The 21,552-nt window shown below is 49.7% G+C and overlaps 3 protein-coding genes across 5 annotated transcripts; 1 reads left to right on the forward strand and 2 right to left on the reverse strand.

Moving 5' to 3' along the window:
- Window positions 1-229: 229 nt before the first annotated feature.
- On the reverse strand, window positions 230-6,024 carry AOC2 (amine oxidase copper containing 2). Its single transcript, XM_037033563.1, has 4 exons — window positions 3,660-6,024; window positions 1,210-1,495; window positions 842-971; window positions 230-520 (listed from the first exon to the last, which is right to left on the reverse strand). The coding sequence occupies exons 1-4, from the start codon at window positions 5,245-5,247 to the stop codon at window positions 254-256; spliced, it is 2,271 nt and encodes a 756-aa protein (XP_036889458.1). The 5' UTR covers window positions 5,248-6,024; the 3' UTR covers window positions 230-253.
- A 606-nt stretch (window positions 6,025-6,630) lies between these two features.
- On the reverse strand, window positions 6,631-13,539 carry PSME3 (proteasome activator subunit 3). 2 transcript variants are annotated; one of them, XM_037033567.1, is made up of 12 exons: window positions 13,273-13,539; window positions 12,584-12,616; window positions 12,403-12,465; window positions 12,108-12,212; window positions 10,877-10,925; window positions 10,023-10,135; window positions 9,727-9,795; window positions 9,537-9,604; window positions 9,383-9,437; window positions 9,170-9,256; window positions 8,195-8,295; window positions 6,631-6,963 (listed from the first exon to the last, which is right to left on the reverse strand). In XM_037033567.1, exons 1-11 carry the CDS (start codon window positions 13,312-13,314, stop codon window positions 8,215-8,217), a joined length of 765 nt encoding a protein of 254 aa, XP_036889462.1. In that variant the 5' UTR covers window positions 13,315-13,539; the 3' UTR covers window positions 6,631-6,963; window positions 8,195-8,214. The 2 variants fall into 2 exon arrangements, with proteins under 2 accessions (XP_036889462.1, XP_036889461.1); XM_037033566.1 differs by having other exon boundaries at window positions 6,631-8,295.
- A 44-nt stretch (window positions 13,540-13,583) lies between these two features.
- LOC118978203 (uncharacterized) lies at window positions 13,584-15,799 on the forward strand. Of its 2 annotated transcripts, none has more exons than XM_037033565.1 (2): window positions 13,584-13,643; window positions 14,378-15,799. In XM_037033565.1, exon 2 carries the CDS (start codon window positions 14,393-14,395, stop codon window positions 15,440-15,442), a length of 1,050 nt encoding a protein of 349 aa, XP_036889460.1. In that variant the 5' UTR covers window positions 13,584-13,643; window positions 14,378-14,392; the 3' UTR covers window positions 15,443-15,799. The 2 variants fall into 2 exon arrangements, with proteins under 2 accessions (XP_036889460.1, XP_036889459.1); XM_037033564.1 differs by lacking the exon at window positions 13,584-13,643 and adding an exon at window positions 13,651-14,063.
- Window positions 15,800-21,552: the final 5,753 nt, after the last annotated feature.

Genomic DNA, 21,552 nt, shown 5'->3' on the forward strand with positions numbered 1-21,552 from the left:
GACTTGTGGTGTTTTTGCTTGAATATTTTAATAAGAATATAATTTGTATAAATTCATCATTAAAAAAAAAACTAGGCTTGTGAATTAACCGAAAGGATACATGGGGGTTTAGTGTGGGAAGAAGCTGTTTCCTCAGAAACATTAATGGGGTGGGAGCCAGGGGAGCAGAAATTGGGAAGAGAGAGGAAGGGACATATATGCCCTGCATCATCCCTCCCCCCTCCCCCCACCATGCCCCACCGCACCCTTGGGGTTAAAAGTCTTGGTAAGAGAAAGGGGGCAAGTCCGGGACACAGGCTGCCAGGTGGGGGGTGCAGGCCACAGGGTTGACACTGCAGAGCCCAGCATCCTGGCCTTTCTCAAAGTAGACGCTGCCAGGGGAGAAGATGGAGGGGTCCTCATTGAAGAAGTTATAGGGTCGGAGCAAGAAGCCAACTTTGTTCCCCACAGTGACTGTGTTGGGGATGTCCTCAGCATGGGGGATGTGCAGGAAGCTGGCTGTAACCCAGGCCACCAGGTCCTGAAGGAAGAGGGAGGAGCTGAAGGACTTTGGAGGGGAGACCCAGAGAACCACCCCTTAGCCACAGTCCGACCAGGTCAGTTCCTGACCTCCAGCCTCAGCCCTGCTTCCATCTCCTCCCAGCCCCAGGTCTCCGTGGTGATCCACGTGAGAGGCCGTAGGGTGGTCAGTGTCCCAGGCCTAATCTGGGTTGGCCAACTCCCTGGCTCCTGAATCTGAGAGCTGGCAATAGACCATTCCCTCCAATCTCCTGCCAGCGTGTGGGCAGCCAAGGCGCCAGACACAGAGGAGCCCCTCTCCTCCGTCTCTAGAGCCACCAACCTCTCCTAAGAGCGTCTCATTATCGATGAAGTCAGCAAAGACAACAGTGGGTGTCCAGATGTCATTCTGGTAATAGATGCTGCTGCTCTGTGACTCCTCCTCTTTCCTCCGGGTCACCGCGAGCTGGTATCTGACCAGGAGTGTTGTAAAAGGGGGGAGTCAGGACATGTCAAAGGTCTTCACCGTCCCAGGAGTCCTCTGGATCGGGCTGTGTGGAAGATCATCTCCCATCCCATGCCTACTGGGATCCGGGAGGAGGTCCAGGGGTGGATGTTGAGCAAGGGTGGTGAGCTGGGGCCTGGAAGAGCTGGGATGGGGAAAGGGACCAGCCCTCCCCTCCCGGCCCGTGTGCCCAGTGCCCTCCTCACCTCCCCCAGCTGAGCGCCCTCTCCATGTCACTCTCCAGGGGGATGTGTACGCCAAGGGGGCTGTGGATCTGTATCCGGTACCCACGCCGGTGACCCCAAGCGTTAGTCTGGTTGCTGGCCAGGTAAAGATAGCGAGGAAGGGGATTGCCCAAGGAGAACGCGGTCAGGTCCTCCCTCTCCAGGACCTGCCGGGTCAGCTGTGGGCGCTGCAGCTGGTGCTCTGGACTCCAGGGAGCTGCCACGGGTTGAAACACCACGTCTTCGGCCACCACCCAGTTTTTCAGCCCTGCCAGGACGAGGGAGGGAGAGGAGTTCCACACCAGGCGAGACAGGCTCACCCCCCCCCCGATGTCCACTGCACTGGCCTGCCGAAGGGCAGCAGCACTCATCAGAGCACTCCACACTGGGAGCCAGGAGGTCTCGGACTGGGGACTAGCCCGTCTTCTTCGACCCTGCCCTGTCCAATACAGTTCCAAGTAGTCACAAGTGACTACCTGCATTTAAATTAAAAATTCAGTTCCTCAATCACAATAGCTACATTTCAAGTGCTCAGTAGCCACATGTGCCAGTGGCTAACGTAGTGGACAATGCACGCATAGCGTATCTCCATTACTACATAAGTTCTGTTAGCACTGGTCTACCCTCGGACCAACTGTTTGCTTCTTTGATTCTCATTTTCTGAATCTCTACCCTTGGCACAATAAAGGCTCTTCGATGGCTGAGCTCCTTAAATGGAAAAGCACACACAGGTGGCCTAGTTACATTCTTGTAAACTATGAAAGGGACATTTGTCTTGGAGAAGCTGGCTGGAAAAACCCAGTCCCCTTCCACAGTACTCTGCACGTTCCTCCCAGCTCTGGGATCTGCTTTCTTTCTCAGCAAGATGCGGACCACTTTTACCTTTTTTTCAGAAGTGAGATTTCTATCTTTAAATTGTCTGGGAACTCCTTAGAACCCATAGCAACAGCAACCTGCACTCATTACCCCGCCCACTCGGCACTCGATGATGCACTCGGCATGTTCGGACGGTCAGTTCCTTTACACACGACCTAATGAAGGCAGCTGGCACGGGGTGGGGGCGCGTCCCTCGACCGAAGCCACTGTCTCTGCTGGCTGTCCCGGGCAGTGGGGGCCTGGCACAGCCTCTGGCCCACAGCGCCAACCTGTGCTATACCCACTAGGGATCCAAGAAATGTGACTTGATTTTAAAGGCTCTTTAATATCAGAAATGCTGAAGAGAAACTTCAAATTAGAAAAGTCATATTCCAAATGTGTCAAAGAATGGTTAATATGCCACTTCAATCATGCCATTTTCTTAGTTCTTCCTCCCCTCCGCCCCCAACACCATACACACTCAACCGCGTGTCTTTATACCCAAGACAAGAGAATGTTCCACAAGAAAAATCCTTAGTTATAGCACACACAAGGCCCGAGGGCCAAATCCGGCCTTCCACCTTGTGTTATCCAGCCCGGCACCTTGTTTCTACCCAGCAGCAGAGCCGAGCTCTTGCTTAACTGTTAAAAAATAGTCTCATTTCTACAGCTCTAAAATGACATTCGGCCCTTTGCAGGCAACTGGGAGGCAGATGTGCCCCCCCACCGTGAAAGTGAGTTTGACCCCATTGTAGCACTTTACACTTGGCCGATCCCTCCTCCCGTCCCCCCAACCCCCCTAACTTTCCCAAACTGTAAAGCGGAAAGGGTCTGGTGGGTTTCTCATTTCCTTTCTGGGCCCGACCACCTGTGATTTGCTAAACTGGTGATTTTCTGCCCCCGACCAACATGCTGGGAGCAGCAGAACCTCTTTGTGCCCCGAGCCCGACCCGAGAACTCCCCTTGCACCCTGGCAGCAGCCTGCTACATGCCTTCCTTGTCGTTGTGGCGACATGTGCAGGCAGGGATGGGACGGCCCTCCCTAGGAGGACAGGGCCACTATCTCATGTCCCTGCTGGTCTGAACCCCCATGGAGCAGCAACTCCAAGCTAGTGTCCCCACTGCCTTCTCATTCCTGGGACCAGCCCCACTCTGAAAAGCTCTGTAGGATGGACTGCCTCCTACCACCACTCAGGCCCCGGCTTTCCCAACCTCCACTGCCCTTTGGAATCAGGAAGAACTCAGAGCCCCGCTTTGGGGCAAATTCACCACCCATCATCATTGGAGGCTAAGGCAGGCAGAGCCATCACATTTAATTCCAGAATGGCAGCACTTCAGAGGGGCCGGATGGTCAGAGCTCGTCAGGGAAGCCCCCTCCTCTGCCTGTCAGTGAGCCATCAGCTCGTGCCCACCGCAGCTGAATGCACTGCGATCAGCCCTGCTCTGGTGCCACTGCAAATTACACAGCTGGAAAGCTACCCTCTAGACTGCTCCAGTTTGATCTGGGGCAGGGTGGCGGGGGGGGGGTCTCCCTTCCCTCCGCTCCACCCCGAAGTCCTCCCTTCCTGGACACTCACCTGCCACATCCAGGTCCAGCTTGAAGTGGAAGGCGTGCGTGTGCACCGTGCCCAGCACTTGTTCCCCCACGCGGTTCCCGAAGAGGAGGCTTTCCTCCCCACCACTCAGGAAAGCTGTGTTGACAAAGCCCGTGGCGTGGACCCGCCCTTCCAGCGCCCCATTTGGGTACAACGCAAAGTCCCAAATGTAGTCATAGTTGCCGACAGTCGACACAGACCTGACTACGAGGGCTGAGCCGGCCAGACCACCGTAGAAATGACTCTGAAGGTGATTGTGATGCCTTCGAAGGGGTAGTCCTTGGGCCTCCTCAAACACACACACAGCCCCTGGGAGCAGCTGGACTGCCCCTTTGCCCACTAACACGTGGACGTCCACCATTGCAGATTGATAGGGGCAGTCCACACCCCGCACCAAGCCCCGGCTGTGACTGCCGAGTCCATAGCTGCTATCCAAGTATCGGGTCATCATTGTCTTGGGTGAATCAGCACCATAGACAGACAGACACTCCTGGACACTGACTTCATAGGCCACTCGCTCGCCCTTGAACCGAACGTCAAAAATCCTCATGCCACTGAACACCCCATGGCCAAAGGTGAATGTCCAGAGGGAGGAGGCCACCAGGTTCCCTTGCACACTGTACTGGGAGCCCTGGGGTGAGAAGTGAAGAGGGGGGAGAGGACCTGGGGGCACACGGGGCCTTAGGGACGAAGCGCCATTTGGCAGGGGCAGAGGGACGCTAACCACTTCCAGTCGACCAGCCTTAAACTCCCGTTCCAACTGGCCCAAGTCTGCATAGTAGCGCCCAAGGTAGAAGACCCGCTGGACAGCCCAGTGGGCAGGATCCAGAGCCCTGTGGTCCAGCAGTAACTCCAGCCCCACCGGGTGAAGGAACATCCCGACACCTGAGATGTTATGGTGGAGGCCGATCCAGGTAGTGCGGTCCCCTGTGCGCAAGCCCCTAGGAGTGGCCTGTATAGGTGCCAGAGTGGAGCCATTGTAGTTGAAGACCGAAGCAAGGAAGACGGGTGCCTTGGGTAGCTCCACCTCTTTCAAATGCTTCCACATCTGAGCATATTCAGTTGTCAGCACAGGGCGCTGGTGATAGGGCAGGGGGCCCCCGTGACGCTCCACAGTCACATCCCGAAGGTAGGAAGGGTGGGGCAGTGGTCCCACCACCAGCTCACTCACGTTGGGCTGGGGTTGTCCGCCAAAAATGATGATGGCCAGGGCCTCCCGGGCAGGTGGGGGGCTCCCCCTGTCCAGATGGGCCAGGGCTGCAGCCTTGGGAGGCAGTTGCAGCTCCACTGAGAAGATGCAGTTGTCTGAGGGGCGGGCCTGGGCTGCATCCACCAGGCCTGGCCCCAGCTGCTGGGTCAGAAAGCTCACCACAGCCGTCAACTCCTCTGGGCTCAGGTCTGCAAACAGCTGGCTCTGGCCAGTGTGTGTCCAGTGCTGGGCACTGTGGGATACAGAGGGGCAGTGGGGAGGCTGGCTGGAGCCCCCATGGCCGGTCAGCAATACATAGGTCAGGGCAAAGATGGTGATGAGGGACAGTGCCAGGAACAGGAGGGCCACCTTGACATTCATGGTGACTGCTGAGAGCTGAAACGAGACTCCTAACAGCAGCTCCTTCTAGCTGCTGACATCAAATCAGGGTTTATATTCAGTCGGATGGACAGGAATGGAGAAAACTCCACCCTGTGGGTTGAACAGGAAATTTCTGACCTTGATTTATATAATTCTGTTCCAATTTTCTGTTCTGTGGTTTGGCCCACGGCCCTACTTCCACGTGCACGGCATCTCCCCTGCCCTTTAACTCCTGCCGGCAGCTCGACCCGTGCTCCGTGCTCATTTCCACCACTTAGACCATCAGACCAGAGGGCACTGGAAGGAACGCTAAACTCTACCTTCCACACAAAACAGGCCTGAGGAAGAATGCAAGTCTCAGATGCCCACTTGAGTCCCGTGTGCTGAATGAAGGCACCAGAGTGTCCATTTCCCTACACCCTGGCAGGTGCGCTAGCCCCAGGGATCTACGGCCCAGTTCAGCAGGAAGCACTGTGTTCTGGCAGCTGCCGAGGCCGAGCCCTTCATCTGCAGGCTCGGGCCTCTTCTGTCTGGGCAGTGAGAAAGGAGAAGTGGTGAAGGCGTGGGTATAAGATCTGCACTGGTCCCAGGACGCTAGGCGGTGTGACCTCAGGGGAGGCGGTGTGACCACAGACACGAGTCTGTGTCCTCTCCTATAAAGAAGGCTCTGAAGGCTAAATGTGGTCATGCATGTCAAGTGCTTAACAGAGCATGGCACAGGCAGACATAAAAAACTGGGAGCTGCAGGTTATCTCTGAGATGGACCAGAGCAGATGTTCCTCCACCGTTCAAGACCCTGTGTATCTCCTTTTGCAGAGACCACGAGGGAATCGTTGGAAACCAGAAGGCTACTTTACAAGGCGGAAGTTGAGGAAACTTTATTTCAGAGGGAGCTAGGGTCCCAGACAGCCCTCTAAGTCATTTGAAATCAAGAGTCCCCTGGCATCTCCTCAAGAAATTTAAGACATTATTCAGACGGGAGAATTAGCATAAGGTAAAGAAAACCACAGGGTAGGGTGAGCCTTGAACCAGGTGATTGCCCACGTAGAACTAGAGCGGCCTCTAGTGGCAGTTCATGGGTACCACGGGGAAGGAAGCAAGTAAGGAGCTGAGATCTCGTTGAGGGTTGGGACACAGCAGCTTAGACTTGGGAAGAGCTCTCTTTCATGTAATTCAGACTGAATACAAATGAAGGACTGACCCTTGCCTCTTGCTAGGCAGGAGTCTCAATCTTCCCATTATTCCAGAAGAAAGAGGAAGGTCCACTGGTAAAAAGACACCGGATGGGGGGGCTGGCAGTGTCACATGGAGGTACACACACACACACACACACACACGTGAATACGGTTATGTCTCTAGCCACCAGAGCATCGCACCAGGGTCTGCGACTTTAGAAAGAGGTCAAAGTACCTGTATTTTTAATAATTTCTTGACATGGTAAAAGAATTTTACATTACGACCCAAGGGTGGTAGGGCGAGGAGTAGGGGCAGCAGAACAATCCAACAAACAAAAAGGGAAACTGAGAAACGCATGGTAGGAGAAGGGATGTGTTTTATCTGGAAGGGGTCTGGAGGGAGGATCGGGGCACTGCCCAACTAAAATGCAGTTGGTTTGTTACTGAGCACTATTCACGGGAAGATGGCATCCTGACTCCCCCTCTACACAGCAGTCCTGGGAGTGAAAAACGACACATCCGGGGGAAACACGTGCAGGGGCTGGAAGACAGAGACAGGAAGAGTAAGCCAGAAACAGACACTGAGAGAGACCCTTCGGGCTGACTGCAGACACTGGCTCTCCAGTAGCGGCAGAATTAAAAGTGGGAGGCATCTCTGGAGGATCCTAGAGATGGGAGGCAACTCTTCTACGGTTTTGACTTGCCCAGCAGATTTCCACACACACAATGAGCACACACGTGACTGCGTTCCCTGGAAGCACAACACTATAAATAAAAACTTTTTTCCCAAAGGGAAAGCCCAGCAGGAGTAGCAGCATCTATCCCTCGCAGCCGTGAAACCTCCACCCTAACTTACAACTGGTCAAGAGAGGCAATCAGGAGTCCGAGGACTGGCCTTTGCAATAATGCCCAAAAAGAGCCAAGTCACAGTGCAGGAGCCTTCCCCAGTCCCTCTGCTTCTCACCGCTCGGTTCTCCTCCGGCTCACCGGCCCCTGGGTACCAAGGGGCTACAATGTCAGGAGACAACGGGCCCTGGTGGATGATGACTAAGACAATGATCGCCTCCCGAGCAACGTGTGTGAGGGAGGGACAGTGTCTGTCGGGGGGAGTCAGGTAACAGAGTAGAAAGGCAGGTGCACGTGTGTCTGTGTGTGTGTGTTGATCATGCAAGTTTGTGTGTGTGAAAGTCTAGTTATAAAAACATCTGAAGGAGCTAGGGACTTAGCTGAGGTCTAAGGTGTCTCCGGTCACGTAAGTATGTAGATGGGAACCCCAAAGTCATCCCCAGGACAACGGTAGCAGGGAGGATTCAGTGTCCCGCGTGAGCAAGAAACACTAACCTCACATCAGAAGAGAGAAACTGGTCTCCCTAACCCCAGATCCTAAAAAAAACCCCAAACACCTAGCACTTTCCTTCTATTTCCTTCAGCTCCTAACCAACTAATCATCAAAAGGAAAAAAAAACAACAAACGCAAAGCCCAAGTCACAGGAGGAGGATGGGGAGAGAAAACGCAAGTATTCCTGTGGCAACACCCTGTGCACACAAACCTGGAGTTCTCTAGAAATTAGGGCAGGTCGGGGTGTTAGGGAGGGAAATAGAAGAGTTCCTGAGGCCTGAAAAAAGAGGTAAACACGTCACAGAACTACATGAGAGCTTCATTAGACTCTAACTAAAAACAGAGAGAGGTGTGGTTACTATTTCCAGCCAGTTTCCCCATCACGATAGTCATGTAACAAACCAAGGCAATGTCGGTCTCGAGCCAGACTCACAGAGTCCCCTGGCCCTGGCCTCAGTACAGTGTCTCTGCATTGCTGCTCCGGGGCCGTTTGATCTTCTCGATATTTTTCAGGATCATGTCATGTAGAGTGACCTGGGACGGGGGAGAGCAGAGTCACCACCTGTTCTACCTGTTCTTCAAAAAGAAAAGACCCCTCCCCACCAACCCCCCCAGCAATCATTCACACAACCCCATTCTCACTCGTCTGCACCGGAAATCGAGGCATTCAGACTTCTCTTAGCCCTGGGTGTACCCGGCCATTTCCAAGGCCCTGCGTGTCTAATAGTAACTGACATTTACTGTGCACTTATGAGACAAAGAACTACACTGGGTCCTTTAATATGTTATCTCACTCATTTTTAAAAATGTATTTTTTAATCCTCACCCAAGGATATACTTACTGATTTTAAGAAAAAGGAACGGGAAGAGAGAGAGAGACACTGATGTGAGAGAGAAGCATCTACCGTGGCCTCCCGCATGCGGCCCAATCAAACGCACAACCCAGGTATGTGTCCTGACTGGGGAAGTGAACCCGCGACCTTCTAGTGCACAGGACAGTGCTCCAGCCAACTGAGCCACTGGCCAGGGCTCTCTTACTCAGTGTTAAAACCGCCTTTGTGCAGCGGACACTCTAAGTTCCATTTTGCAGACGAAGAGACTGAAGCCAAAGGTTCAACAACTTGCCCAAGGCCACACAGTAGAAGTAGGATCGGTTCCAACCCGAAGTCTGTCCAACTCTGATGACCCTCATGCTACACTGCACCCCCTCCCATCCAGGCAGAGAAGGGAGATACCCAGCTATCTACCCTCCATGATTTCACAGTTCTCAACACTCAGTTGACAAGCAGAATTGGTTCTATTCATTTTACCTCCGTCATCCATCTCAACCTCCAGAGAATGACAAGAAATTTATCACCAGAACTAAGAGACACCAAGGCAACTGTGGGCAGGGGCCAAGGGTACTCACATATTGATTCCTTAGCTCTGATATGATGAGGCGGAGGCTGATATATTCCTTCTCATCGATCTCCGTCACGGTTCGGCGATAGTCCTCCTGGAGGAAGGGGCAGAGAGAGGCCAGTTCCCAAGGCCAGACTGTCCGCAGACAGCTCTTTCCCCAGAACGGTGGCTCCTCCCTGTCCTGCCACTTCTACCCTTGGGCCACAGAACCCTTACTTACCACATGGGGATATTTAGCTATTTTAGAAACCAATTTGGCTCTTGTAATATAATATCTGGAAGGAGAGAGAAGAGGAGAAAGCTGCAGGAGACCCTGGGCAGTACTCCCCACCTTGCCAGCCCCCAATGCTTGGGCCACACCCAGGCAGCCCTACCTAGAAATCTGGTCCAGATAAGATGCAGCTTCACTCTCCACAGTCCTTAGTTCTGCAACGGTCTCCTCCTTTAAAACAAAACAAAACAAAAAACCCCACAGTAAGTTAAAAGTCACTTCAATGGACAGAGCAGGAGAGAGAAGTGTGTCTCTCCAACCTTTCTCTCCAGTGTGTGATGGAAGCACATTACCTGAATGGATACCCCGAAGTTGTTTCCATCTTCTATTCTAGGAATCAAGAGCTGTACCCACATTTTGACCTGGAGAAGCCCAAAATATATATATGAGGACCACGGCTTTTTCTACTGACATCATGAAGCTTACAATTCATGCTGCTGGGGCCAGGGGCCAGGAGCACAGGAGCCAAGATACTTAGTCTGCCAACACCCATGTCACCTCCAATGCTCCAGCCCCGCCATCCGTCAATGATCATTGTTCAAGCCAGGCTGTTTGAAGTCAGCCCATAGGTCACTAGCCCCTGCCTCACCGTGTTGCATTTCTCAATCAGCAGCCGGATCTCAGGTTTCACTTTCTCAATAATGTCCACCAGCTGCTGGTTGCTTTTTAGCATCCCATTGGGCATCACAAACACCTTGGTTCCTGGCAGGGACATGAAGAAGGCCAAATGGTTGGGGTGAGCGCCAGGACATAGCATCCCCACCTATCTCCCTTCTTCCCTAGACCCATGAGATGCCATGACCTCTGCCTTTCATCTGTCACAACAAACATCGACACCACCAACAGAATTGAGAAGAGAATATATGGATTAACAAGTGAGCGTCCACAATATGCCCAAAGTCTAAAAAATAAGAGAATTAAAATATGCTCTGATTGAGCGCGGGCCTGCGAACCACACGATCGCGGTTCGATTCCCAGTCGGGGCACATGCCTGGGTTGCAGGCCAGTTCCCTGCCCCTGGCAGGGGACGCACAGGAGGCAACCATACATTGATATTTCTCTCTCTCTCTCTCTCCTTCCCTTCCACTCTAAGATAAATAAATAAAATCTTAAAAAAAAAATGCTCTGTAGACTTAAGGTACCAACTCTGACTAGAAAGGGGGAAAACCACAGAACTGAGACTTCTGTGAGAATTCTGCGACGCACAGCTACCCCCGTCCCTCTCCTTTGGTGGTGCCGTACTAAGTCAAACCCCCCTTTTTCACCAAAAAGTTCAGTTTAAAGTGCCATTAACTAATGAGCGTATTTGGAAGACTTGGGAATGCTAACACTGGAAAATAAAATCAGATCCTGCTTCCAGGCCAGGAGAACACCAGACCCATCCTGCTTCTCAAGGCTGCAAGCCAGGGGCAGGTGGGGTGGGTGGGGTGGGGTGGCTCTTACCTTGGAAAGCCTCTTCACACTCATCCAACCTTCGCTTTTTGTAAGTGGGCTAAGGAAACAAAGAGACAGAGATTAGCCAGCTCTCGACACTCACATCCCCATCACAAGTTCCACTTCGCGAACATTTCTTCTTTGACCCCCTAAGTTATCTTATTAATTTGTGCAATTCACTAAGTACCTACAAGGCTTTGAGAAAAGACTCTTGCCGCAAAGCCACTTACATTCTAGTTGGTAAGACCAAACTTTCAAGAAATATAACACATTAAGCAATTAGAGGAGAGGAACGGATACTATAAAAAGGTGATTTTCAACCTTTTTCATCTTATGGCACACATAAACTAATTACTAAAATTCTGCGACACACCAAAATATATACTTTGTGCTGATCTGACAAAAAATAGGCAGAATTTTGATTCATCTATACCAAATGGCTATTGTGTTGGCTGCTGTCATTTTTTTCATTTGCCAGTCTAAGGGAAAAAGAGGTCAGTGCCCCTGATTAAACGGCTGGGTGTCACACGTTTTAAAATTCTTGGGGTACACTGGTTGAAAAATCGCTGCTATACACAACAGGAAAAAAGAACAATTCAATGCACGGTAAAGATAATTAAGGGAAAATGTACAAGTTTGCTGGTCCCGTAAAGAAGCACAATAGTTGATCAACATGTATTTAGCACCTGTTATGAACCAGGAACAATGCAAGGTACTGGAAACACAGAGACAATTAAGACAGGTTCTGCTTTCCAGAACTGTAAGCTCTAACAATGAGACAGTAAGGCAGACAAAAAACAATACAATGTCACTGGTGTTGTAGAATGTGGACATTTAACGGATAAGGACTGGGTAATAAAGATGCACAGTGAATACAGGGACTGCAGTTACTATCAAGAACAACTACTTTATCCCATAACAAGACTCAAGACATTGAAACAGGTGGGAAAAAAAAGTCTTGCTTAAAGTCATGGGACCAGACCAGGAAACCTGGGGGAACCTGTAGCTGTTAGTCCTACTGGAAACTTACTATAACACAGTAGCACTAGCAAATTCGCCTCCTACAAATGAAACTCAGGGTCTAAAGGGGGTGCACTGGAGTCATTAAGCCTGTGAAAGATGCATTCCCAGATCCAAATCCCACTCTCTCCTCAGTGCATGTGTGAACTGACCGGGAAACAGAGGACAGAGAACCTACTGCTTCAGAAGACAAAGATAAATATAAATACAGGACACTTACACCATCCAGTCCATCGTGGCTATTGGTGAGAAGAATGGGGTCAGGGACAGGGAGATTCATGTCTGAGTGGATCTGAGTTAGGTCATGGATGTTTAGGATTGGTTCCTGAAAGAGAGACGCCCACCCCTGAAACATCAGTCTTTTCAAGATGAACAAAGAAATATTGCATATGAAGGGCAAGAAATGACAGGGCTTCACAGTACAAAAGAAAACAGAGTCAACACATGGTTTGTCCCAACTGACAGAAAGATCAGGGCCAAAAAAACTGGGAAATCTGAGGAAAAGGGACTCTCACCTTCAAAAAACTATCAAGTTCTAACAACTTCTTTGGGAAAAAATTTGCCACCAAGTCTTCTGCCTAAAGATGAGGAAAAATAACATTAAGAATTGTAGGGTGGTTTCTCTCTACAGTTTTCTTTCCTTTGGGAAACTCCAAGTTATTAACCAGCACTCACTTTTCTATTTATTTCACTCACCTCACTTGTGATCCGCTCTCTGAAAGAATCAACCTAAAATTAACAAAGAGCAATTCAGTAAGAGCAAGTCATTACCAGGCAACAGAGGAGAGGGCAGGATGGGGAACTTCGAATCTAGCTGTTTCTCCCTCACCTTGACATTGAAATGAGAAGCTGAGAGGCCCCCAGACTGCAAGTATTTTATTTTTTTGAGGACCCATTTCTCCATCTCAGGAGAGGGAAGCGGGGCTTGAGGGCAGCGCCCGCCTGTCTTCCCTCTCTCTCTCTTTGTGTCTGAGGCTGTCCGCCTTTGTGAGCAGAGAAAAGACAGGTGGATAGGAGAGGTGTGAGCTCACAAACGTGCCAAGCCGCCCAGACCTGGCCTCAGGCAGGCCTGACGCCAAAGACAGCGGCAGCGTCCGGAGGCGGGGCTGGGGAACTTCCAGCTGTCACTAGCCTAAAGCACTGAGTTCACCACGTGTCCGAAGAAGTGTCCCTAGGGCTCTCCATCACCAGACGAGTTACAGAAGGCCACCCTATACTATCCTCTTCCCCGATGCCGTCTTTGGGAGTGGGGGGCTGGGCTGAGTCGAGCGGAAGCTCAGCGCTGGTGTCCCCAGGGAGACAAAGACGCCATGGGGAGTGGGGAGCCGGTCAGACTGCTTGGGGATCGAAGCGAGGGGTAACGAGGCCCGGACAGGTGCCGCTACCTTGAGCTTCACTTCCTGATCCACCTTCAGCAACGAGGCCATGGCCGGGCCGGGCCGTGTCCGCTCCACTGGAGACCGGAGGCGCTGTGGGCTCCGGGTCGGGGGTCAGAGGGACGAGGAGAATCTAGGCTGATCTCGGGACGCGGCTGCCCTCGTTGGTTCACTCACTGCTCACTTGCTCCCTCCCTCTGTGCCGCCTGCCCTCCCGCCCGCCTGCCTGCTGCCTGCTGCTGGATGCCTGCTCGCTCAGTCGCTCGCCCTCCCGGCTTTCGCCACTCACGCCGGAAGTTACGTCACAGCCAATCGCCGGACCGGAGAGGGTGCGCACGTGCCCTGCGCAGCCGCACTGAGAGTCGGCTCGGGACAGTCCGGTAGGGTTCATATTTTCCAAGTTCTTGTTCGCGGCGAGAGGGACGTGAGAAGGAAGTTGGCCGTGGTTTACTGGTTTACTGAGTCTTGGGTCCCAAAGAGACTCAGGAGCTGTTGGACTCTGTTAGCTTCGCGCTCGTCTTGGCGGGAGCCACTGCCGCTTAGAAGACGGGACAGACTACGGCGTCGCGCCCCAGTGACGTCAGTCCGAGGAAGCTGGCGGTCCTCGCCGGCTTCGGGAGTTTGGTCTGCTATTCTTGCTGCCTCCTTCCGTGGGCCGAAGCTCTGGTGCTGTGCTAGCGCCAAACAGAAGACAATGTCTGTAGGACCAGGATTCCCCACCTTTCTCCACCACGTATTCTCATACACTTTCAGACCTCAGAGATCAAATGCCTGATGGGAAAATTGACGCCCAGAGTGGAGTAGGTTACACAGTGATGCCAGTAAATCCTGGACCAGAACCCAGGTCTCCTGACACCCAGGGCAGTGCTGTATCCATTTTCCTAATGGAAGGCAAAGACCATATCTCCACTCACCCATTACTTCTGTCTGTTAACATTGGTTATTTCGCTAAATAAAACGGACCAGGACACTTTGCTAGGCTCTGAGACAACGCTGCTTCAGAGTCTAGAAATACAGGGTCCAGCAGAAGTAAGACCCTTTTAAAAGTAGAATAGTATAGTATTGGACGGACGTGTTGTCTTAGTAACCTTATTTATTACCCTTTGTGTTCCAGGTTCCCTGAAATGAAATGGCCCATCGCCTGACAAGGGAGCAGCGAGTGAGAGCAGTGAAGCTGTACTATCAAAACCAGTGCAACGGCGCAGCAACCGCTCGCTTGTTACATGAAGAATTTGGCATCCGGCTGGTACAGAGCCGTAACATCACGAGTCTGATCAGAAAGTTTGAGGCAACCGGCAGTGTGCATGATGCCAAAAGATCAGGAAGACGAGTTTCCGCGACGACGGAAGAAAAGGCTGCTGAATTACGGGCATCGTTGTTGCGAAGCCCTCAAAAGTCCAGTAAGTGTCTGTCAGGGGAACTCGGTATTAGTGACAGAAGTGTTCGAAGGTTGCTGGACAAAATGAAAATGAAGCCGTACATTCCGCGTTTGCTACATTCCTTACATGATGGAGATTCAGACAGAAGGGTAGAATTTTGTGAAAGATTTTTGGCCAAGTTACGTGAGGATGAGAACTTTCCAGCCAAGATATGGTGGTCAGATGAGGCTACATTCAAATTGAATGGCCATATCAATCGCCATAATTGTGTGTATTGGAGCGATGTGAACCCACACGTTATCTTAGAGAAAGACACAAACTTACCAGGGGTAACAGTGTGGGCAGCAATATCGGTCATGGGTATAATCGGGCCAGTGTTCTTTGATGGTGCTGTCAATCAGAATAATTACCTCCGTGTTCTACAAACAGAATTGTGGCCGAGAGTTGAACAGGACTTTGGAGTTTACTTCCAGCAGGACAGCGCATCACCACATTATGCGATGTGTGTCAGAGAATGGTTGGACTTGCATTTTGAAGGGAGGTGGATAGGGCGCCGAGGGCCGCTGGAGTGGCCGGATGGATCCCCAGACCTAACTCCGCCTGACTTCTTTTTGTGGGGTATCCTTAAAGATCTTGTGTACAAGACCGAACCCCGCGACATTGATGAACTAAAAGACAGAATTCGGGACAAATTTGCCGACATTACCATCGAATTATGTCGTAAGGCTTGCTTGAGTGTGGTTGGGAGGGTCCGTGAATGTATTGCACAAGGTGGACAGCAATTAGAACATTTCACCTAAGATGTGATATGGTGTGCTTGAGTGTGATATTGTTATGTTGCATAATTACATGCTTGTGATTTTGTAATACAAGACTTGGTATAGATTACTAGCTCATAAAAAAGGGTGCTATTTTTGCCAGACCCTATATAATGTGAGTCACTTATGTAAATTAAAACCTTCTGCCCTGGCCAGTGTGGCTTAGTGGGTTGAATGCTGGCCTGTGAACCTCAAGGTCACTGGTTCGACTCCTGCTCTGGGAGCCTACCTGGATGGTGGGCCGGATCTCCAGTTGGAGGTGTGCAGGAAGCAACCAGTCACTGTGTCTCTAGCGCATTTGATGTTTCGCTCCCTCTCTTTCTCCCTCCCTTCCCATCTTTCTAAAAATAAACAAATGAAATATTTAAAAATATATATAGTAGCCACATTAAAAAGTAAAACAGGTGAAATTTAATTTTAATCACATTTAACCTAGTTTCTCCAAATACTATAATTTCAACATGCAATCAATATTTTAAAACATTGAGATCATATACATTGCTTTCTCATACCAAGTCTTCGAAACCCAGTGTGCATGATGCCAAACCCATGCACACCTTCCTTTGATTTCCCAAGAATTTTCCACTTACTGCACATCCTAGTTCTGAGGGGCCACAGCTGCAGTCCTGAATAGCCACGTGTGACTAGTGTCCCCTTACAGAATAGCACAGTCTTGGGAAATCAAAGGTAAACAAGACTCAAGTTCTCTGGTCTCATGGGGTTAATACTGGGGAAGGACACCAGAAAGTAAACCAACAGTACAACCACAAAACATGGTGGACGTTAGGAAACATGGCTGATACAGGGGTCTGTTTTAGATGGACTGGCCAGGGAAGGCGGTTTAGAGAGAGCAGCAGTTATTCTGAAATCTGAAGGATGTAAAGGGGTAGCTTGGGAAGAGGGAATGGGCGAGTGCCCTGGGGACAGAGGTTGTCCCATTTAAGAAACAGGAAGACTAGTGAGCTGAGGGTGGGGGTGGGAGTGGGGCAGAGAAGGTTGTTCAGGAACAACTGGGATTAAGTGCAAGGACAGGTCACCTGGTTTACATTGGGGTCACTGCTGCTGCGACACATTTGTCCTGGGCAGGCCTCTGTGCTGAGTGCAAGGGGAATGGGAATATACAGTGAGATGAAGTGCGACCGACGGTGGCCTTAGGCATCAGGGAGACCAGGCTCCAAATCTCGCTTCAGCTCTACTAACCGTGGTAGCTTGGTAAAATTCCTGAAATGCTGAGTCTTAATTCCCTCATCTGACAAGTGGAATTTTGGATTTTGGTCACTACTAATAAACTATGTAATTCTGTAGGGTTGTATTGGAAATCATATATATTTTATAAATGACTAGCTCGGTGCCAGTACCCAGGGCAGGCACTGGATACACAGTAGCCATGTCGGATACGCTGTTAGTGTTTGGCATGAAGTGGCTACTCTTTAAGCTATGTAATTATCCCTGCTTTCAGACTCAGTCCTCTTGCATTTATTCAACACAACCTACAACATAGCTCATACTACCTACCTTGCTTATTAACATCTGTTTTTCCCCCTTTTCCTCTGTTTTCTGTTATCACTTTTTCCTAATGAAATTGAAGTCAGATCTGAAACTTCACTTCAGGAATGTTCTCCCAATTTACTTCACCTTATTTTTTTTAATAGGATTTTAAGGGTTTATTTTTTATTTATTTACTTCTAAAGAGAGGGGAAGGGAGGGAGAAAGAGAGGGAGAGAAACATCCATGTGTGGTTGCCTCTTATGTGGCCCCCACTGGGGACCTGGCCTGCAACCCAGGCATGTGCTCTGACTGGGAATCGAACTGGTGACCCTTTGGTTCACAGCCAGTGCTCAATCCACCAAGCTACACCAGCAAGGGCTGATTTTTTAATTATCAATTTTTTTTTAGAGAAGAAGGAAGGGAGAGAGAAAGAAACATCGATTTGTTGTTCCACTTACATGTATGTAGAACATACATTGGTTGACACTTGTATGTGCCCTGACCGGTTGTTGAACCCACAGCCTTAGCGTATTGGGACAATGTTCTAACCAACTGAGCTGCCTGGCCCAAGGCCTCTTCATCTTATTTCAAGTATGCTATTACCCTGCATTTTTTCTTTGTTTTTCCCCTTATCCCTAGCATTGCCCACCTCTACCCAGACCCCAGCCCCCTTACCCTGCATTTGTTTCAGAATTTATAACTTCAACTTGAAAACTAAATATGCCTGTGCTTATTGAAATATGGCTTGAAAAGTAAAATATGTCTGTGCTTGTTGAAATATGGCTTTGTGCTCAAATAATTGTGTTTTGTCTTCAAGAGGTTGTAAGAAGGCAAATACACTTTCCCTGTGTATTTCCATTCTTCCTCTCTTTTCTGAATGTCTTATATGATATTCCACTCATCTGTTTATTCAGTGAACAGTTGCTGAAAGCACCACTTTATTTACCAAACTTCATTCATTCCTGTGTGTGAATGAATCAAAAGTGATCACGAATGACTAGTCTCTCTTTAAATTCTCTCTTTAAATTCATCTCCTCCATCCCCTCTCAGTCTCTTGAGGTCTGTGCTTCAGTGGTTATCTATTCTTTTCCCCATGTGACACTTACCTCTCTCTACTGGATGACTTCCAAACATGACAGATCTCTCCCATCTTGAGAAAAACCCTCCCTTGGACCCAGATTCCTCTCTTGTGTCCTTTCCAAGCTGCGCTCTGTATGGCAAAACTTCTTGAGTAATAGTATTGCCTCTTACTCTACTTTCTCATCTCCCACTTACTTCAGTCCACTCCAATTGGGTTTCCCACTCCACGTTCTCACTGAGTTCTTGCTAGCTTACCAGTGACTTCCGTGTTGACAGCACCGGTGGTGACCTCTCCGTCTTACTTGAACCTCTCAGTGGTACCCAGCACCTATTTGCTGGTGGCCCTAAGTGTATTTCTCCAGTCCTGACATCTAACTGAGCTCCAGTTGTCCACTTGACATCACCAATTGGGTAGCTAATTGGCACCTCAAACTTAACCTGGTCAAACCAGGGCTCTTGATTCTCCCCCACGCCTGTGATTTTTCTCCTCATCCTCATCTCAATGACCAGCACGACTGTCCACCTAGTTGTTGAAACCAAACACTTAACTAGCCACCTTGATTCCTTTTTCCCTCATCGCCCCACATCCAACCGGCATCAGGCCCTATCAGCTTTCCCTGTGTAATCCTGGATGAGAATGTCTCTTTCCACCTCCTCACTTGTCGTCCCCGTCAAAGCCACTGCCGTCCTTTGCCAGCAGTATTACAGTCGACTCTCTGGCCTCCGTTCTCATTCTTGCTGCCACCCCCACTATCACGTTCTGTTCTTTACTCGCTCCCATTACCTTTTAATACGTCAACCAAGGCTATGGCAGTATCTACTCAAGCTGAATCTATCTATCTGTCTATGACCCAGATCCCAACTCTAGAAACACCCAACAGAAATACAAAAATACATTCATTGAGAACAAGAAAAAGAATGTTCATAGCATCACTAATTACAAGAGCCTCAACCGGAAACTACTCAAATGTCTCTCAAGAGTAGAATAGGTAATCTAATTTTACTATGTTCACACAATAGAATACTGCATAGTTTTGAGAACAGACGAACCAAAACTACACACAAGATGGAGGAATTTCATAAAAATAATACTGAGTGAAAGAAACCAAAATCAAAAGAGACCGTACTCCCAGTCACGTGGAGTCCAAAAACAGTCAAAACTAGTACAGGGTGTCAGAATTGAGGGTATAGATACCGTCCAGCTTTGTGCTGAGTAGACGGGGTCCTCTTGCTACTGGAACAGGGTGTGGGGCAGGAGAGCTCAGCGCTGGTTACATGGGTGCATTCACTTGTGAAAATTGAGCTGTACAATTATAATTTGTATCCTTTTCTCTATATATTTCATTTTATTTATTTTTTAAATGAGAGAGAGAAACATCCATCAGTTGCCTCCTATAAATACCCCAACCAGGAAATCAAAGCTGCAACTTTTGGGTGTATGGAACGACACTCCAACAGAGCCACACTGGCCAGGGCTCTCTATGGCTTTTCCATGTCAGTAAACAGGTTTTTTTTAAGTCAGCCAGATCATCTCTCTTCCCTGTTTATCACCCTCAGTGGCTTCCCAGGTAACAGAGGCCCTTCCAAATCCCCCAGCTGAAGTAGCTTCGCCCACCCTTGGCCCCACTTACTCTCCATCACATCATCCTCTGTTATTTTCCTCATCATGCCTACTATGTTGGTTTGTTGCTTAAACAAAATACCACAAACTGGGTGGCTTAGAATGAGAGCAGTGTATTGCCTCCCAGTTATGGAGGCTGGAAGTCTGAAAGCAGAGGAGCTGGACCGTGCTCCCTCTGCAGGTACTAAGGAAGATCCTGTTCCAGGCCTCTCTTTTAGCTCCTGGAAGCCTCGGGTGTTCCTTGGCTTGGAGACATCTGTCTTCTCCACGTGTCTCTTCACATGTCATCCTCTGTCCCTAATTATTGTTGTGCCCAAACTGCCCCTTTCTATAATAACACCAGTTATGGTGGGTGAGGGCCTGCAAAACACTGCAATGCAAATGTTGCAATGCTTGACGTTGTCCTAGAGGCCACTTGTACTAGCCTTGTGTTTTGTTTTGTTTTGTTTTCGGAGTCTTTGTTCTTTTTGTTTGGATTGTTGCCTTTTGCTTCCTTATATTCCATATCATTGATTTGATTCTCAGCTTCATCCACTCTACTATTGTTTCCCTGTAAATTGTTCTTTATTTTGATTAGTGTGTCCCTCATTTCTGACTGGATTTTTTTCTGCTGCTGAGATCCTCACTAAGTTCCTTGAGCATCCTTATCACCAGTGTTTTGAACTCTGCATCTGATAGATTGCTTATCTCCATTTTTCGAAGTTATTTTTCTGGAGTCTTTCACATGGGCCACGTTTCTTTGTCTCCTCATTTTGGCAGCCTCCCTGTGTGTGTTTCTATAGATTAAGAGAGCTGCTATAACTCCCTGTCTTGGTAGCACTCTCTAACGTAGTATGTGTCCTGTAGGGTCCAGTGGCACAGCCTCCCCTATCTCCCAAGCTGGGTACTCGAGGTGCACCCTTAGTGTGGGCTGAGTACACCCTCCTCTTGTAGTTGAGCCTTGGTTGCTGCTGGCAGGTCAATGGGAGGGATTTACCCAGGCCAGTCAGCTGCAAGAACTGGCTGTGACCCTTAACCACCAACCTCCATCCTCCATGGAGAAGCAGCTGTGCAGAGGCAGGTGGTGCTGCTCTGACAGGGTCTGTAGCTGTCCACTGGGTGTGCTGGCCCTGGGGTTTCCCAGGTGGTGCATACCAAGGTCATTCCCCCTCCTGTGTTCTGCCTGGGGCCACCTGCCTGAGCTATAAATAGCTATCTGACATGGCTGCTACTTGTGCTGGGCTTAGAGATTCCCAGGTGAAGCCAAGCGGTGGAATCTAGGCTGGCTGCTGCTAGTGCTGAGCCTGGAGCTCACTGAGGCCAGCTGTTGTTTTTGAGAAGATCTAGGAAGTTGTGAAGCAGGAGCTAAGACCAGCCATTCATATGGAAAAGCAGCTTGGGTGGGTCAGTAAATTGGGTGGGATGGAGTCTCTGGGGATCTTCAGGGCGGGGCAAACGATTCTAGCCAGGTTGATGGAGTCTCAGATATGGCACCAGCCTCCTTACTGGCTGTCTTGGGGCAGGGCTCAGAAAACGGACCATGGCCTCTGCCCACCTTTCTCTCTGGAAAGAAAACTGTCCTCCAGCTCCTGCCCTGAAGCCAGACACTTCATTTCCTCCCTTTATGCCACCGGTGCCTTTCAAGCTGCTACCCCAGTACTGGAGTTCAGAGGGAGTGAGTCTGAGTAAGTCTGGGATCACCTACACTTAAAATAATAGGAAAATCACCACCATCTACATGGCTCTTTGGCCCCATTTGTCACTTACTAAGTAGTTCATTTCCCCACAGATTTGAAATACCACTTCATCACGTACTAAATCCCCCTGTGTATTTGGTCTATTTTTTAACTCTATCTTGTTTCATTGATCTCTCAATTCCTGCATACCTTTACACGTTTCAAACCCTCAAGTGCTCGACTTTCCC

Source organism: Sturnira hondurensis, unplaced genomic scaffold (genome assembly GCF_014824575.4).
Source record: "Sturnira hondurensis isolate 20B ecotype Veracruz unplaced genomic scaffold, ASM1482457v3 Scaffold0021632, whole genome shotgun sequence".
Lineage (NCBI taxonomy): Eukaryota > Metazoa > Chordata > Mammalia > Chiroptera > Phyllostomidae > Sturnira > Sturnira hondurensis.

Coding starts and splice junctions, on each gene's coding strand:
- AOC2 (XM_037033563.1), bottom strand. CDS start 5,247: ATGAATGTCAAGGTGGCCCTCCTGTTCCTGGCACTGTCCCTCATCACC. Junction 972..1,209: donor AGGGCGCTCAGCTGGGGGAG/GTGAGGAGGGCA, acceptor ACTCCTGGTCAG/ATACCAGCTCGCGGTGACCC. Junction 521..841: donor ATGAGACGCTCTTAGGAGAG/GTTGGTGGCTCT, acceptor CTCTTCCTTCAG/GACCTGGTGGCCTGGGTTAC.
- LOC118978203 (XM_037033565.1), top strand. CDS start 14,393: ATGGCCCATCGCCTGACAAGGGAGCAGCGAGTGAGAGCAGTGAAGCTG.
- PSME3 (XM_037033567.1), bottom strand. CDS start 13,314: ATGGCCTCGTTGCTGAAGGTGGATCAGGAAGTGAAGCTCAAG. Junction 10,136..10,876: donor GTGTGAAGAGGCTTTCCAAG/GTAAGAGCCACC, acceptor TGTCCCTGCCAG/GAACCAAGGTGTTTGTGATG. Junction 9,605..9,726: donor ACTTCGGGGTATCCATTCAG/GTAATGTGCTTC, acceptor TTTGTTTTAAAG/GAGGAGACCGTTGCAGAACT.